Below are 17,052 nucleotides of genomic sequence, written 5' to 3' on the forward strand. Positions count from 1 at the left end.
AGGCTACTTACCCATTCTGTGACTACCTATCCTTTCCAGTCTATATGGGTATGTATAGCAGTTACAGATTATCTAGGTACAAATTCCACCCTATTTCATCTCTCTGAGGTTGTTTCTTTGCCCACTAAACTGGTATAACAGTAGATCTACTTCATTGGGCTATCACAGTAAGTATGAATCAGAAGAGGTAACAAAGTGTTTAGAACAGTGTCTGGCAGTATAAGTGTTCAACTTTTGGTTACGGTGGTGGTGGTGGTGGTGGTGGGGTGGATGCTGCTGCTGTTGCTGTCACTTCTACTGCCACTTCTCCTCCTCCTCCTATTGCTACTGATCCTGAGTTCTCAAATAACATGTATTTCCCTACACCAATTGGAGTAACAGAGCAACATTACCTCTCGCACAGTCAGGCCCAAGGAATCCTGGAAAACAATGACAATGGCCAGAGATACACTCTCCATTTCCATTGCAATTGGTTGAACAGTCATCCATTATTTCTAGTAACAGAGAGAAAAAGAAAAACAAATGAGCAAACTTCCAGGCTGTAGAGTCCTTAATTTTTTTTAATTGCAATAGTCTGGGCTTATAACAATCTTGTCCTCTGCTTTCTTGGAGCACTTACTGTTTCAAATCAGATGCCAAAGATTTTTGTAAGATGTCACATGCAGCACCAAATTATTAAAAGGGCCCTGGATTTGCTGAATTGGCTATTCAAGGATGAAACTAAAAACCAATCTCATCTCTAAAGTGCATAAAGGGTCTAGATGAATTGTATTCTTATGAGATGTTCATGACAAAGCTTAAAATGTCCTAAGATTATAGGACATTTCTCAAAAGCAAAATGGGCTTAAAGATCCAACCCAAAAGACTAAGTCTACTGTTTACTTTTAAAATTTAGGTTGTAGCAAATAAAAAATTTCTTCTCTAGCATCTTAAAATGTGTAATATACTACCTTGACAGCTTAAATATGATAATCAGTATTTCATTTTCATTAATAAGTGACAATGGAAGGCTTTTAAAGTAAGTGTTCATATTAAATTCACCACCACTAAAAGCATTAGAACCTAAGTATTTTGTTGAGAAATGCTTTCTTGACTGTAAATGCTTATCAGTTCTCTGCCACTAATTTCCCTTCAATCCATTCTTAGAAAAGAATAGGTTTCAGGGGAATTGAGAAGGCTTTGAAGGTGCCCATAGGTAGTTCTAGTGACATAAAGATGTGCAGTGCTACAGAACTTTGATAAGTCTTGTGGTAAGTAACTTGGTTGAAGAGGTATGAAGTTATACAAAAGCCAGACTCTGACAATGAAAAAAAATGATTTCTAGTTTAAAATTGTATTTGAGTATAATAAAATCAAATTCCAAGTCCATGAACTATTATGGTATGTGTGCTTTCTTCTTTCAGTTTTTTTTTTTTTTAATCGTCTTCTCATTACTCTTTCTGGAAGTTTTCTATACTTAGCATTCTTGGATTCAGAGTTTTATGTTCTGGCCCATTTAACTCATACTTCTCGTATGTACCAGTTTTTCCTTTTCAATCCAAATTATCTACTTCATCTAGTTTCACTTGCATAAGCTATTTCCAATTAGAAGGAGATATTCTAGGAAGTGGTCTTGGCATCTTCCACTCAACTATGAGAATTTATAATGAGGGTCGAGAAATAGCATTTCTTCAAATGTGGCCTTTTGACCACCTGTATCAGGAGGATCACCTGAGGCACTTAAAATGCAGATGTCTAGTCTTCATTCCAGATCTACTGAATCTGAAGAATGCAGCCCAGTGATTCACATCCTAAAAAGAACCACCTGTGACCCTGCAGATGCTCACCACATTGAAGCATTGAGGACCAATGCTTCCAATAGTAAACCTCCATAGTTAGACAACTTCTGATCTAGACTTGGAGTTCAGTCTTGGGTAGAATAAAAGTGAGAGGAAGAAAAATGGTATCTAGTTTATTCAGGGAATTCTTAGAAGGCTGAGAATAAATCCAGTCACTGTGTGGATAGCCACCCTATTATCACTCAGAGAAGTTTCTTTTTCTCACCCCCGTGTGAAATACATCAGATAGCTTTTTGCAGGTTTACAGTAAGTTATTCTCTGATTCCTGTGTTAGAAAACTGAACTGGGTAAGAAATTTATACATGGCATTTGCTGAACTACAACTGGTCTGCCAGAAATGGAGCATTTGACAAAGAGCTACCCATTTTTAACTTATTAAAACATTAGTTATTTTCATAAAATCATTAATTTATTTAAAAGATCATTATGAAGAGGCACAGAGAGTTATTTCCATTCAAAGATGGAACAATCATTTCTTTATTTTCTATTTAATCTATCTTTCTTGTACTAAGCAACAGTGGCAGTTCTTAGATCTACATTTGGATTTTCCCTGCTTATTAATAAGAGGCCATGGAGGAAGCTTTCAAAGGTAAACATAGTTGAATTTAATTTCACACCAGCTCCTATTGACAACTTTATGGAAGCAGCATTGTGGGAATGTAGCCATTGTAGAAAAATGTTTAATAAAGTTTGTTATCAAAATAAATAAAAATCCCTACATCTTATTGACTTATCTAAGATCTGTCCCTGGGCCCCCACTGCCACACAGAGCTTAACACCAGCAATGCAAATGACAAGGGAAGGCAATATAGGGAGGGAGGTTCTGGAAGCTGCTCCCTCTACCAGGTATGACAGAGACACTGGGACAGCCTAGGGAATCTAGAAGGAGGATGGCTATAGCAGGAGCACATAAGTAACCAGTCATAAAAAACAATGTGTTTGCCTATGTTGGTTGGCCTCCATGAAATTTGGCCTTCTATCTTTTTAATCTTACTTCAGAATCACTTCCTTGACTGCGGTTCATTAGAGTTGAGAAGGATTTTAAAGTTCTCTTCATAAAACTCTGTTCTTATTCTAGAGTCTAAAGCCCTTCGGTAATCTGCATCTGCACTGATGATGGGTTTTGCTTCTGGCAGGTTTTCTTATGGGAGAAACTAAAGGTAATGATTAGTCTGATGGAATAATTTCAGTATAAAGGGCATGGGCTTTGGAATCAGACATACTGGGTGTCTCAAACCTCAATTTTGCCACTTGCTGGCTGTGAGAGTCTATCAGATTATTTACTCATTCCAAGCTTCCATTTCCTTATTTATTAAATAAATATCACAACACCTGTGCTATCAGGGCTGTGATGAGAATCTAACAAGATAACTGAATGTAAAGCATCTGGTACAGTGCTTGGGGCAGAATGGCACTCCATAAATGGTATATATTATGTTACAGAGCAAGTTGGCTGAGATTAGGGGATATTGACAACTCTGTCTATATTACTGGAAAATAATATATATTAATACATCAGTGGTTAGCCTATATTAGTCATTCAATAAATGTTGGTTGTTAATACTGTCTTGGTCCTTATTAGCAGTGGACTAAATATAGTTAAGATCAATCAACTGCTTCTAACAGTATCATGAAAGAGAGAATGAGCAGCATTTAGCGTAAATTCATACAAAGCTTAAACTGTTTAATCAAATATATTAGCTTCTTTTTACTATAATTAAGATAAATTATAAAAACATAAACAAATAATGGGGAGAATTTAGAGTAAATAATTTAATACCTTTGATTTTTTTCAGAAATTTACTCGGATTCTTTTTAAGTGGAAATTGCAGGAGAAGTGTGTCTGTTGCTTCCAGAAAAGTAAACAAACAAACCAAACCTGACTAGCATTAAGGAAAAAGCAAATACTTTGTTGCATATGAAACTGACAGCTTGATATCTGGATAATAGGTATTCTATCTCAAAGGTTAGCTTCTTTTTGGGAGGAAATAAGGGAGGGAAAAAACTTCAAGCATGTTTCTGGGTCTATTGATTTTTGAAAGGTTAATAGTTGGGTTAGTGTTTTAACTTCAGCTTACTGGTAAGGATAACAGGAGGGAGAAAATCTTCACAAATATTTTAGATCTTCTAACTGCTCGATTTCTTAGAAGAAACTCAACCTCTCATAACTCATTGGCATTTGCATTAACAAAATTGGGACTTGACAGAAAAATATCATGAAAGGTACATCTGAGAAATCTGCTCCATTGAGTTTATGAGTGTTGCAAAACAGTGTCATGGCTTAAAATATTTTTTTCTAGTTTAACAAATATGTTGTCTTTTGAAGATGTAAAATCAGTGTAGTTTTTCTCCAGGGGGAAAAATCATCAGTGCATTTTTATAGCCTTTCTGATTACTTTAGAGGGAAGTTTTTGATAATCTTATGGCTGGAATACCATTTTCTACTGACTCAAGGTCTTTGACATCAAGTAAAAGTAGAACATAATTGTTATAAAGAGCAGATGGTATATCTATTAACAGTCAACACATCTTCCTAAACATATGGTTGAACAGGTTAACTAAAGGATAAAGTGGTGAGAGTTGTATAGAAAACTGACAGCTGTAAAGTATTTTCCTTTCTTTTAAAAGACATGTGTTTTAGGAAAATTCACACAATAAAAATACTGAGTCTATGAGATGTTTCCCTTCAAGGCTAACAAATTCTAAGAAAAAAAAAAGGCTTTGAGTGACCCAAGTTATTGTCCTTAAGACTCTGGTCTAAATACTCTTAGGTTGTATTTTGAAGCCTTAATGGTTCTAGAATCAGCTGTTCAAAAGAAGAACTGGACTGATGCTAGTTCTTCCATTTTAAAAGGTATTTATTTGCCTTTTATTTTCTAATAGCTCTTGAATTAATTGAGATTATTTTGCTTATTCCCTACTTCATTGAAGTTGTTGATCTATGCAGCCTTGGTAATGTTATTATCCAGGTAATTATTCCCATTGAAAACATAAAAATGGTACAAGGCAAATATCCTACAATAGCAGCAAATAATGGAGCATTTAAAGAATCTTAATCAGCATTTAAACAACACTAATGACAACAATAATATAAGCCTTTCTCATAGTGACCTATCTTGAATAAGGACTTTAAGGCAGAATGAGCAATGAGTTTAAACAACATCTGTATCACTTTAATCACTGATCTCTTTCTAGAACCATACTGTTAATTCAAAATAATAGTCAAGACAGCTTACCAATTGCTGTAGTTAACACGAAAACTTGCTCCATCTTTTTTCCATCATTGTAAAATGCCAGATACCAAGGCCCTTGGTCCATATACTCTATGAAACCTGTCTCCTGCAGTGAGGTTAAGATCAGGTTCCGAGGGGAGTGTTGGGTATCATCAGAGACCTTGGAGTCCTGCTTCACCAATTGTTTTCCATCCATCAATTTTACAAAATCAAACTGGAACAAATACACATGCAAATATGAGCTACTACTTTTACTTCTAGACTAATGAAAAACTTTAACTTCAATTGCCCTATTTCATACTTCATACTTCTTTCAGGTAGGCAAAGTGAAAAAAGAAGTTATTTGTTCTTAAGTATACTTAAACACAGAAGTATATTATTAATTCTGAAGAAAAGCCCCACTATATAAGTGTCATAAACCCTTGAGTTTGGAGTATTCAAAATAATGGTCTAAAAATAAATAAAACAAGAAAGAGAAAAAAATCTTATTTAGTATTTGGCAAGAGAATCTTGATATTTTACTAAAGTATCAAATAAAAGATATTCAAAACTATGCATTCTCCTCAAAAATATGATCATGATCTTCTCTACAAATACAAGAGTTTTGCAGTTTTTAAAACAAATAGTAAAAAATTTGAGAATATTCATAATAATTTACTACATTTTTGGTAACATAATTAAAAATCTAAAGGACCCCCTCCTTTTTTCCCCTAATCAGTGGACAAGTACACTTTTCCCTTGGTATTTTTTTAAGTCACATTTGAATGGCATTCTAATTCCCAGCTTATTCCCATCCAGAAGGTAAGGTTTGGACTACAGTCGTATCTGTTGAAAAAAAAGCAATCCCCTGATAGTTATGATCCTTATGCTACTTCTTAGATGGAGTAGGGCCCCAAATGGGTTCATGTAGAGAAGAGATAAGGAAAAAAATGAGAGAAATCAGGTGGCTAATATTTATGAAGGGCTTTGTAAATCACAGAGGTTTTACATATTTGAGTTATTATTAACAATAACAAGAAAAAATTTCTACCTGTAAGATAAAACCTGCCTTTTGGGCTCATTTCACTAATAGATTTGCATTCTTCATTGGGACAAGGGTTCAAGGCCATATGGAGCCAGCTAAGGTGGTGTGGGCCCAAAAGCTAAGTAAGATGAGGGTGTGGGGAAAGCTCACAATTATCCTATTCCAGGAAATGAAAGAATTCAAGTTTCAAGAATATTTTCTTAAACTTTCTTTTCTGAATCTGCTCTGCTAAATGCTATTGCTTATTTCTCAATGTCATTTTTTTCCTCTTCACTTGAGTGTGATTATTCTGGATATTTGCCCATTACAAACATGGTCTGCCTTCACCTTTGACTCCCACATACTTTATACGAGTCCCAAACCCTGAAACAATTCATCCCACCACCCTCTAAGAGGACCAAGAAATTCCTATAACATCAAATACCTGAGTGTGTGTAGGTGGAATGTTTCTTCTGCCATAAATCCCCAGCAGAGAGTCCTTGGCTAAAGAAATATTGAATTTCAGATATATAGGATGGTGGATAGTAATCTGGAAACGCCAGAATAAGCCAGGTGGAATGGTCTGCATGACCTGTGCACCAATGTCAACTTCTCCAGTGTCTATCGCCCGTCCCTTCTGAAACACTGGTTTTAGAGGTAAAGAAAATTGCACATAATATTAATCTCAATCTTTATAAAGCAATGGTTTTTAGTTTTTCAGAACAAATATATCAAAATGACTTAGCTCTTTTTTCCTCCCCACTCTAACTCATAATTCAAGGCTTTACTCAAATTAAGTATCTTCCAAGGAGTCTTCCCCTTCTCTTGAACAACTATTGCATTTATTTCCATCATTTGATTCATTTTAACCATTATTTACTGAGTGTGGTCTGGGGAGCTATAGGAGATACAACAATGAACAAGATGCAGTTCTTGCTCTCATGGAGCTTTTTATATAAGAAAGGAAATAGGACAAGTGCACAGATAGCCACATTGTAAAGGAAAATAAGTGTTCTGGGTAAGGGCATTTGGTTGGAGGATATTCCTCATTCCTAGCTGTCTCTATGCCCTTTATCTTCCTTTATTTTTTTCTTAATACTCATCACCTTCTAACATACCCTCTAAAACATGTTTTACTTATTTATTGCCAATTTTCTACCAAGAGAATATAAACTCCACGAGGCTGTGGCTGTTTTGTTCCTTGATTTATCCCCAGTAACTAGAATAATGTACACAAATAGTATGTGCTCCATACATATTTATTCAATGAATGAATGAATGAATGAATGAGAAAAGGGTATTTATGGGAGGTAGTATGGAAGATGGGCCTGAAAAAAGGGAGAAAATTTCAACAGAGCTGTTGAGAAGAATGTTCCTTGGGGAAGGAACATTTTTGTAACAAAACAAAGAGGAGAGAAACTTGTAAAGCTATGGGGTAGGGTATGTGTCTATACAGAGGAGCAGTTGGAGATAGGGCTGGAGGAAGAGAATGGCATCATAGGACCTTGAGTACTGATCCTAAAGGTTTATTGCGTAAAGGATGGAAAGCCATTAAAGGTTTTGAAGAAGAGGGGAGATGTTTGGGTACATTAGAAAGACTCTTCTTGAGGCAGAAGGTAGGATGATTTAGAGCAAAGAAACACAAGAATGATAGAGAATTACTGAGCAATAACTCAGGTGAAATGACATAAAGATCTAAATTTAGGGTAGGCTCAATAGTTCACATGGGATAAATCCATTCCAGTCAACTGTAAAATAAACTAGTGGGACTACACCAAACTAAGGAGCCCTGCACAGCAAAAGAAACAATCAATAAATTGAAAAGACAACCTACAGAATGAGAGAAAATTATTTGCAAGCCATATATCTGATAAGAGGTTAATATCCAAAATATTTGAAAAACTGGGTGCCTGGTGGCTCAGTGGTTGAACGTCTGCCTTCAGCTCAGGGCATGATCCCAGAGTCCCAGGATCGAGTCCCACATCGGGCTCCCTGCATGGAGCCTGCTTCTCCCTCTGCCTGTGTCTCTGCCTCTTTCTCTCTCTGTGTCTCTCATGAATAAATAAATAAAATCTTTAAAAAACAAAACAAAATATATGAAGAATTCATACAATTCAATAGTAAAAAAGCAAATAATCCAACTCAATAGCAAAAAAGCAAATAATCTAATTTAAAAATTGGCAAAGGACTTGAACATTTTTCCAAAAAAAAAAAGACATACAGATGGCCAATAGACACATGAAAAGGGGCTCAACATCACTAATCATTAGGGAAGGGCAAATCAAACCCATAAGGAGATATCACCTCATACCCTGTTAGGTTGGCCATTAGGAAAAGGAAAGAACAAATGTTGGTAAGTGTGTGAAGAAAAGGGAACCATTATACACTGTTAGTGGGTATGCAAAATGGTACCGTTGTTTTGGAAAACGTATGGTGGGTCCTCAAAAAATAGAACTATCATATGATCCAGCAATCCCATTCCTGGGTATATACCCAAAGGAACTGAAATCAAGATCCTGAAGAGATATCTACACATCCACATTCACTGCAGCAATATTCACAATAGCCAAGATATGGAAACAACCTAAATATCCTCTCATGGAAGAATGGATAAAAAATGTGATATACACACAGGCAATGAAATATGTAGCCACCAAAAAAAGGGAATCCTGCCATTTGCAACAACATGGATGATTCTGGAGGGCATTATGTTCAGTAAACTAAGCCAGACAGAGAAAGACAAATAATGTATGATATCGCTTATATGTGGAATCTATAAAAGAATAAAAGCTAGTTTCATAGAAACAGAAACTAGAATGGTTGCTAGGGCTGGAGGGAGGGGGAAATGGGGTGATGTAGGTCAAAGGGCACACTTTTTAGTTATAGTAGAGAGTTCTGACAATCTAACATAGAACAGAGTGACTATAGTTAATAATACAGTATCATATACTTGAAAGTTGTTGAAAGTAGATCTTAAGCATTATTATCACACCAAAAAAGTTAACTATGTGAGGTGATGGATGTGTTAATTATCTTGACCTTTTTAATCATATGACATCATCATGTAGTATACTTTAAATATATACAATTACAGTTGTCAATTTTTCCTCAATAAAGTTAAAAAAATCACATATTAAGGAAGTATAAAACTGAGTTATCCTAAAGAATGATATAAATATCTATGAACTTCAGATTATTATAAATTTTAAAAATCTTATTGTACTTTCAAGCAAAAATACTAAAAAATAAAAATTTATTTTTCAAGCTAGTACAGAGAAAATAATACTGAGATAAAAATAATTTATCTAAACTAAGGCAAGAAAGAGAAGGCACAGACTAGATGGATCAGTTAGAAAACATGAAGATGGACAATAAATTAAATTATAATAAAATAAAGAGCAACGAACTAATTTTTTTTTTTATTTATTTATGATAGTCACACAGAGAGAGCGAGAGAGGCAGAGACACAGGCAGAGGGAGAAGCAGGCTCCATGCACCGGGAGCCCGGCGTGGGATTCGATCCCGGGTCTCCAGGATCGCGCCCTGGGCCAAAGGCAGGCGCTAAACCACTGCGCCACCCAGGGATCCCAAGAGCAACGAACTAAATGCTTATGTTAAAAGCTAAGCTTCCTCACTCTGAATTAAAAAGTAAAATCTAAAAGACATATATTTTACAAATATATACTTAAAACATAAAGAGACTGATTTGTAATAACAAGCTATTTTCTTGAGAAGAAAAAAAAAGAAAGAAGACAGTGTAAAGAAGATTCTAGAGCAGCGTTTCTCAAACTTGAATGTGCTTAAGGAAGGGCATCTTGTTAACATGCAGATTATGATTCAGTAGGTCTAGGGTTGGATATTTCTCACAAGCTCCCAAGTAATGCCCATGTTGCATGGTCCACAGCCTACACATTGAGAAGCCAGGTTCTTAGGACACTGGGATGCTAGGTATGGGGGCTACAGAAGGGTCAAAACTGACCCTGTGGTCGTGAGTTTGGGTGACTCACACAATGCCAGTAGCAAAAACAAGAAACCTAGAAGGAGCTGGTTAGTGGGAGAGGATGCTGAGTTTGGACAAGCAGATCTTTGTTATTTCTTGCTATATTTTCGAATTATTTTCAATGTGCCAGTTTACTATGTTTCTGTGGAATTCTCTGTTAAGTGGTGGCGGTGAATAGAAGAGGAGGGGCAAGAATGAGTTTGTCTTGGGTTTAAGCCACAAGGATCACTCTTCAAGAGGGAAAATTCAATTTGGCCTCATTTCACACTGTCTTTATATTTTTCAGTCATCAACTCTTTCTTCACACCAAACACAGTTTAAAAACACACATGGTCTCTGTCCTTTGTGTTCACTTGCTATAAAATTAACAGCCCATTAAGAAACACACCTGCGGTGGCTTTATTCAGAGGCCAATGCCTTGCAGCTTTTAACTCCCTAAAATACCTCCATTATTGCTTTTTGTGTTAAGGCCAAGAGTAATAACTATTTTAAGAATGTTCGCTGTTAACTGTTAATAATAGATTTCAAATGCAATTTTGAACATAATTATGTATTACAGGACACATAATTTTGTGGAATTGACATTTATAATAAAATATGCCCTTTGAGATGATAAATGACCAACTGAGGACCTTACTTTTCACTGAAAGTTACTTTTTCCCATGTGAGACAGACTGGTCTTGTCCCCAAAGGGTTGATTATACATTTAACTCTTTAGGTCCTGGAGCTGACAAATGTCTTCAAAGAGCAGACAATTAATAGACCGTGTTTATGCGGATACTTCTGTCCTCAACTTAATGTTCAGTTTGTTCAACTGCTATCCTCATCAGGGGCTTTTATCACTTCTTAAAATGCATCATTTGGTTGTTCAAACACTATTATAAATATAAAATAATTTAAAATTAGGTTCAACAAACACTATTTTAAAGGTGCTGTGAACAGCCTTTAATGAATGCAGACACTGTCATTTTAAAAAATCAGGGCAAAACTGGCTGATGGACATTAACCTTTATATACGAGCCTTACCAAATGCTACACCATGTCTTCCTTCTGCACTTTATAGCATCATATACTGCATAATGAGGCTACTTAAATGTTATTCACTAAATCAAAAGAAACTCGTGAAGTTGTGTTATTGGAGCTTCCTGGTTACTAGCATTAGTAAATATCTGAAGCATATATACTCAGTCATTTATAAAAATGTTTTCAAAAGACAATCTTACCCTTTGAGAGCCTGCATCACAGTTAAAACAAGACAGATGAAGAGACATGACAACATGAATGAACATGTGGACTATAATTTAAATAAAAATAGCAAAGCAAGCTAGTTGCAGCAATTTGGTATTAAAGAGAATTTCTCACAGCTTGCAGATGGAAAATTTCTCAGCCTCTAACCTTTAGAGTTGAGTGCATCAGAAAGGGAGACATCTCCCTGTTAGCAATCTACATCACTAAATAGCCTGCTCCATTTTATCTTCTCTCAAAATTTGTTATAGGTTACAATGTAGTGGTTCTCAGTTAATTTACTATTTAATTTTTTTTTCTTAATGCAGCTCAAAGTGGAAAACTAAAGAGAAGAAAATGACACACAGAAAAACAATACATAATGTGATTTCAGGAAGGCATTCTGCACCTATATAAGTAAGTGGAATAATTTTTGTCAAACTTAGCATTGACTCTGATCCTTCATTTGCAAGGTGTCAACAGCAGGGTTAAAATATAGCACGAAGGTACGGATTTTGTAGCATTCAAGTTTTAATTGTCATATAATCACTTCAATTGCTATAGCACATCTGAAGGTGCAGGGAGACCATATTCTCTAGTAGTAGAACACTCCCTTGCACAAATGCCAGAGAAAGTGCAGACAGCCCTGGATCATATCAAACTGTGCAGTAAGTACTATGGTTATTACAGTCCCACCAATATCCAACAATTTAGTTTGCACTAAACACTCTCTTTATAGCTTACAACACAGGCATAAACTGCTGAGTGGTAAAAAAAACAAAAAAAAAAAACACAAAAAAAAACCAGCAGATAGGCTGTGTTGAAGGATGGCAAGCTAACTCACGGTTGCTTAGTTCAAAAGGAAAAGGTCAAGCTACCTGGATGGTAAATACAGAGGACTGGAATTGGTGACAGAAACTGTGAGCAGTGGTTGTCTTGACTAAACTAAGGCTTCATTATCTCTAGACTCAGCCACATACCTGAATACTAAAAACATAATTACTAAAAAGATTGTCCTTCTAAGATAGGGGTAAATAACTCTATTCTGGACACATACATGTATTTATTTTTCCTACTTAATGTAGCTAGGCTGGATTTAATGATTCTGCACAAAACTCAGTGAAACATGAGTAGAAGATACTGACATGTAGCTATTAAAAAGATTCCAGTATCATGTCCTTGTGTAAAAATGATTATGGCATTGTCCATAACAGCACTCTTAGCAGTCCTTTAAAGGCATTTGCCAGTTCCATAAAATGTATCTAAGCTAAGAAGGTTCCCGTTTTATTAACTGAAGGGAATATTGTCCAAAGGGATGAAAAAGAAATATGCCTTAAGATCGTATTTGCCTTCACTTCATCATATAGCACGTTCAAAATCTTCAAAAGACTTCAACAAATACCTTTGGTATGGTCTTTCACCTGAATCAGTCCTAGTGTATGTCTCATGGCTTAAGTACCATCTCCCTTTTGTTCCTTCAAACATAATAATTGTTTCATAGTAATAAATCATTATGAAATTTAGAGTATCAGTGCTTAGAACAAAATGGGGAGGTGAAATGAACCCCTAATCCCTGTGATCAAAAGCTGTGAAGAGATATAAAGGGCACAGTGAAAACCTATCCTACCCTTCACATCTAAGTAGCCATGTATAATTTTCCTTATACAAAATGTTGAAGGAAAAATATGTATTCAACTCTCAGTTCTTCAGGGACAGATTTTCCAGATTGTGTATTACACATGCTTTTTATTTTGGTTCTATAGCCCAGGACCATGTAGAAGAAAGAAAAGGAAGAATGAACCTTGTACATAATAGGTACTTGGTAAATATTGTTTGGATGAATTAATAAAATAGTAATATTGATAATTTATTTCATAATGTTGATAATTTATTTTGACATTTTGATACAAGGTTTAGTGGGAGGAAGAACTGACTCATCTTTACATGGAGACTTTTAGGAATTAACTGTGAATAAAATATATTTAGAAATAAAATACCCCTGCCATCCTGACACTGATAACAGATAGCTAATTGTGTGGAAAAGTCCATTAGCAAATATTACACTTGAGAAATACATTAGTATGTAAGTGTAAACAATTACGTCGAGACACTGACAGACTTCAGAGTCCAGTACAGAAGCTCATCTAGTATTATAAACATCTTCTCAGACAGAAGTGAAATGGTATAGTCAAAATCTCACCATTAATTAAAACACTAATTTTGAATTGTATCTGACCCTGTATTATCTGATTGTTGAACATATTATTGTTTAAAAGACATAATTCTTGTTGTAGAAGTCTTTCTTTAAGGTTTGCCATAAGGATTTCCACTTTCTCTAAACATTTTTAAAAATCTCACAGTTCTTACGGTGTGTTATAATGACCACTAAGTAGTATTCACAAACATTAGTTTCCAAATTTCACACTCTCCTGACTTGACATACAATCTCACACAGCGAAACACAAATTATGTTTGTAGAATATCAGTCTGTTAATACTACCAATGGTACATGATGTAGTCAATCTCTTTAAACTTTTTTGGTGAAAACTTGAATCGATATAAAACTCAAATTAATCATCATCACATTTTTACATATTTAAACATTGACTCAGAGTCATGGGTCAACATGGTATAAAACACCTCCTTAAAAAAAAAAAAAAAAAACACCTCCTTAAAAGAAAATAATATTGCCACTAGCAAAAAAAAAAAAACCATATTCAAAGGTTAATGAATAAATATGGAAACATGCAATGAAAAGTCAAAAAAGGAAATTAAAAAATGATTTCCATATCAGAAAGGGTGACAGAACATGAAAGACTCCTAACTCTGGGAAACGAACTAGGGGTGGTGGAAGGGGAGGTGGGCAGGGGGTGGGGGTGACTGGGTAACGGGCACTGAGGAGGGCACTTGATGGGATGAGCACTGGGTGTTATTCTATATGTTGACAAATTGAACACCAATAAAAAATAAATTAAAAAAACTATTTCCACTTATAATATCATCAAAAAGAATTAAAAACTTAGGGATAAATTTAACAAAGAAAGTTGTAAGTTGGGGCACCTAAGTGGCTCAGTTGGTTGAGTGTTGAACTCTTGGTTTCAGCTCAGGTCATGATCTTGGGGGGGGGGCGGTCTGCTTGAAGATACTTTCCCTTTCCCTCTGCCCCTCCCCCCACTCACACTGGCTTGCATACTCTCTCTCCATCTCTAAAATAAATAAATAAATCTTTAAAAAAAGTTGCAAGACTTGTACACTGAGAAATACAAAACATCACTGAAAGAAATTAAAGGAGACCTAAATAAATGGAAATATCCATATTCATAGATTACAAGATTTATTATAAAAATGGCAATACTTCCTAAACTGATCTACAGACTCAATGCATTCTTATCAGAATTCAAACTCCCATTTTCCAGAAATACATGAGCTGAGCTAAAATTCATATGGAAATTCAAGAAACTCAGAATAACTAAAGCAATCTTAAAAAGAAAAAAAGGAAAACACTGGAGGCCTCACACTTCCTGATTTCAAAACCCATTAAAAAGCTACAGTAATGGTGTTGGTATTCCGATAGTTATATAGATCAATGGAATAGAATTGAGAGTCAAGAAATAAAATATCACATTTATGGTCAACCGAATTTCAAACACGGGCACCAAGACAATTCAATGGGGGAAAGAATAGGCTTTTCAATCAGTGGTGATGGGCAAGTGGATATCCATAAGCAAAAGAGTGAAGCTTGAGCCACTCCCTCATACCATATACAAAAATTAATTCAAAATGGATCAAATATCTACATTTAAGAGCTAACCTATAAAATTCTTAGATGAGAACACAGGCATAAATCGTTGTGACCTGGGATTTGGCAATAGTTTCTTAGATATGATATCAAAAGCACAAACAACAAAAGAAAAAAGAGATACATCTGACTTCATCAAAATTAAAAACTTTTGTGTCTCAAAGGACACCATCAAGAAAGTGAAGAGACTGCCGACAGAATGGGAGAAAATATTTAAAAATCATGTATTGGATAAGAGGCTTATATCTAGAATACATTAAGAAGACTTACAAACTCACCAAGAAAAATACAAATAAACCAATTGAAAAATGAGCAAAGGATGCAAATAGACATTTCTTCAAAGAAGAAATACAAATGGCCAATAAGCACAGAAAAAGAGGCTCAAAGTCAATAGTCATCAAGGACATGCAAATTAAAACCACAATGAGAAACCACTTCATATCCACTAAGATAGCTAAAATAAAAATGATAGACAATAACAAATGTTGACAAAAATGTGGAGAAATTGGCACCTTTTTATCCTTGGGTTCTCAAAAAAGCTGAGCACAGGTGTTCCAATAAAAACTTGTATGTGAATGCTTATAGCAGCATTACTCATAATGTTCCAAAAAAGATGAAAAATCCACAAAAGGTCCATCAATTGATGAGTGGATCAACAAAATACAGTATACTCACATGGTGGAATATTATTCAATCATAAAAAGGAATGAAGTATTGGTACATGCTACAACATGGACAAACTTTGAAAACATTATGTTAACTGAAAGAAGCCAGACACAAAAGAATACACATTACATGATTCCATTTCCATTTATATAAAATGTACACATAGGCAAATCTGTAAATACAGGAAATAGATTAGCGGTTGCCAGGGCCTGGGGAAAAGTGGGGATATGGAGTAACTGCCAATGCCTATTGAGGTTTCTTTTCAGTGTGATGAAAATGCTCTGGAATTAAACAGTGATGATGGCTACACAACTCTGAATATGCTAAGAATCATTGAACTGTACTCTTTAAATCAGTGAATTATATAGTATGTAAATTATAGCTCAACAAAGCTGTTCCAAAAGATATGGTTATAAGTTAAAAACTGGCATGCATAGCCTGCACACACACATACATACAAACTGTATGAACTGTAATAAGAGTTTTGATGTTTTTCCAAGTAGTTTTAGATGGTCATCTGCTACCTGGAAGCCAAACTGTCTTCTGGCCAGTATTTAGAACATATAATTGGTAGTACACAGCAGGGATGCCTATTTTCTATATTTTTATACATGTTAGATGTTAGTAATATGTAGGTTATTATGATCACATCCTTCTGGGCTTTGGGAGGGTGGCAGGGGGGCTGGTCATGGCTCAATTTATCTAGCACTCCGTTTTGTATCTTAGAATGTAAAGTCCCCAGAGGATAGGGCAGTCATGGCTGTCTAAAATCTTGACATCTACCTGCTAGGCATTTAATAAAGGCAATTATATTATGACCCATCTATCCCACAGTTAAGAGTGATAAGGGGGTTGTACATCCTCTTGTGCCAGGCCTCAGGAAAAAGAAACAGCCAGCAGAGGGACCAGTTCTTGTGGGTTTTCATATTTGCTATCACCTTCAATTTCTATCTTTAAGGAACCCAGGAAATCTTCAGTAATATCAAATTAAAACTCCTTCTTGCAAGCAACACTCACTCTAGATAGTAACAATAGTAACAACAATAGTAATACAAAATGGGGATAGACAGTACCATCTATGGAACACTTACTGGGTACTCTTTTGGAAACCCTACCTCTCGTTTATTTCTGCGATAGCAAAATGCCTCTCTCATACTCGGTGTGCCATAAAATTCTGTGTCCCACTTTCTTCCCGAGGCTCCTCCCTCCTCTTTTCTCCTGTCCAGACTTTGGTCCCTTCACACTCTCTTTTCTTACTGGCATCTTCAATGCCTCCCTCTCTACTGGTT

At 35.5% G+C, this 17,052-nt stretch overlaps 1 protein-coding gene across 9 annotated transcripts in view; it reads right to left on the reverse strand.

The window, feature by feature from the left end:
* Nucleotides 1–17,052, reverse strand: part of TENM1 (teneurin transmembrane protein 1) — an 802,950-nt gene that overhangs the window by 260,852 nt on the left and 525,046 nt on the right. For all 9 annotated transcript variants that reach the window (XM_041741541.1, XM_041741545.1, XM_041741547.1 and 6 more), the window contains 3 exons: nucleotides 6,520–6,719; nucleotides 5,075–5,285; nucleotides 393–494 (listed from right to left, as the gene is read on the reverse strand). In XM_041741541.1, the coding sequence (XP_041597475.1) occupies nucleotides 393–494; nucleotides 5,075–5,285; nucleotides 6,520–6,719 (513 nt within the window). The remainder of the gene's footprint in view (nucleotides 1–392; nucleotides 495–5,074; nucleotides 5,286–6,519; nucleotides 6,720–17,052) is intronic.

This window comes from Vulpes lagopus, chromosome X (assembly GCF_018345385.1).
Source record: "Vulpes lagopus strain Blue_001 chromosome X, ASM1834538v1, whole genome shotgun sequence".
NCBI classification, from domain to species: Eukaryota; Metazoa; Chordata; class Mammalia; order Carnivora; family Canidae; genus Vulpes; species Vulpes lagopus.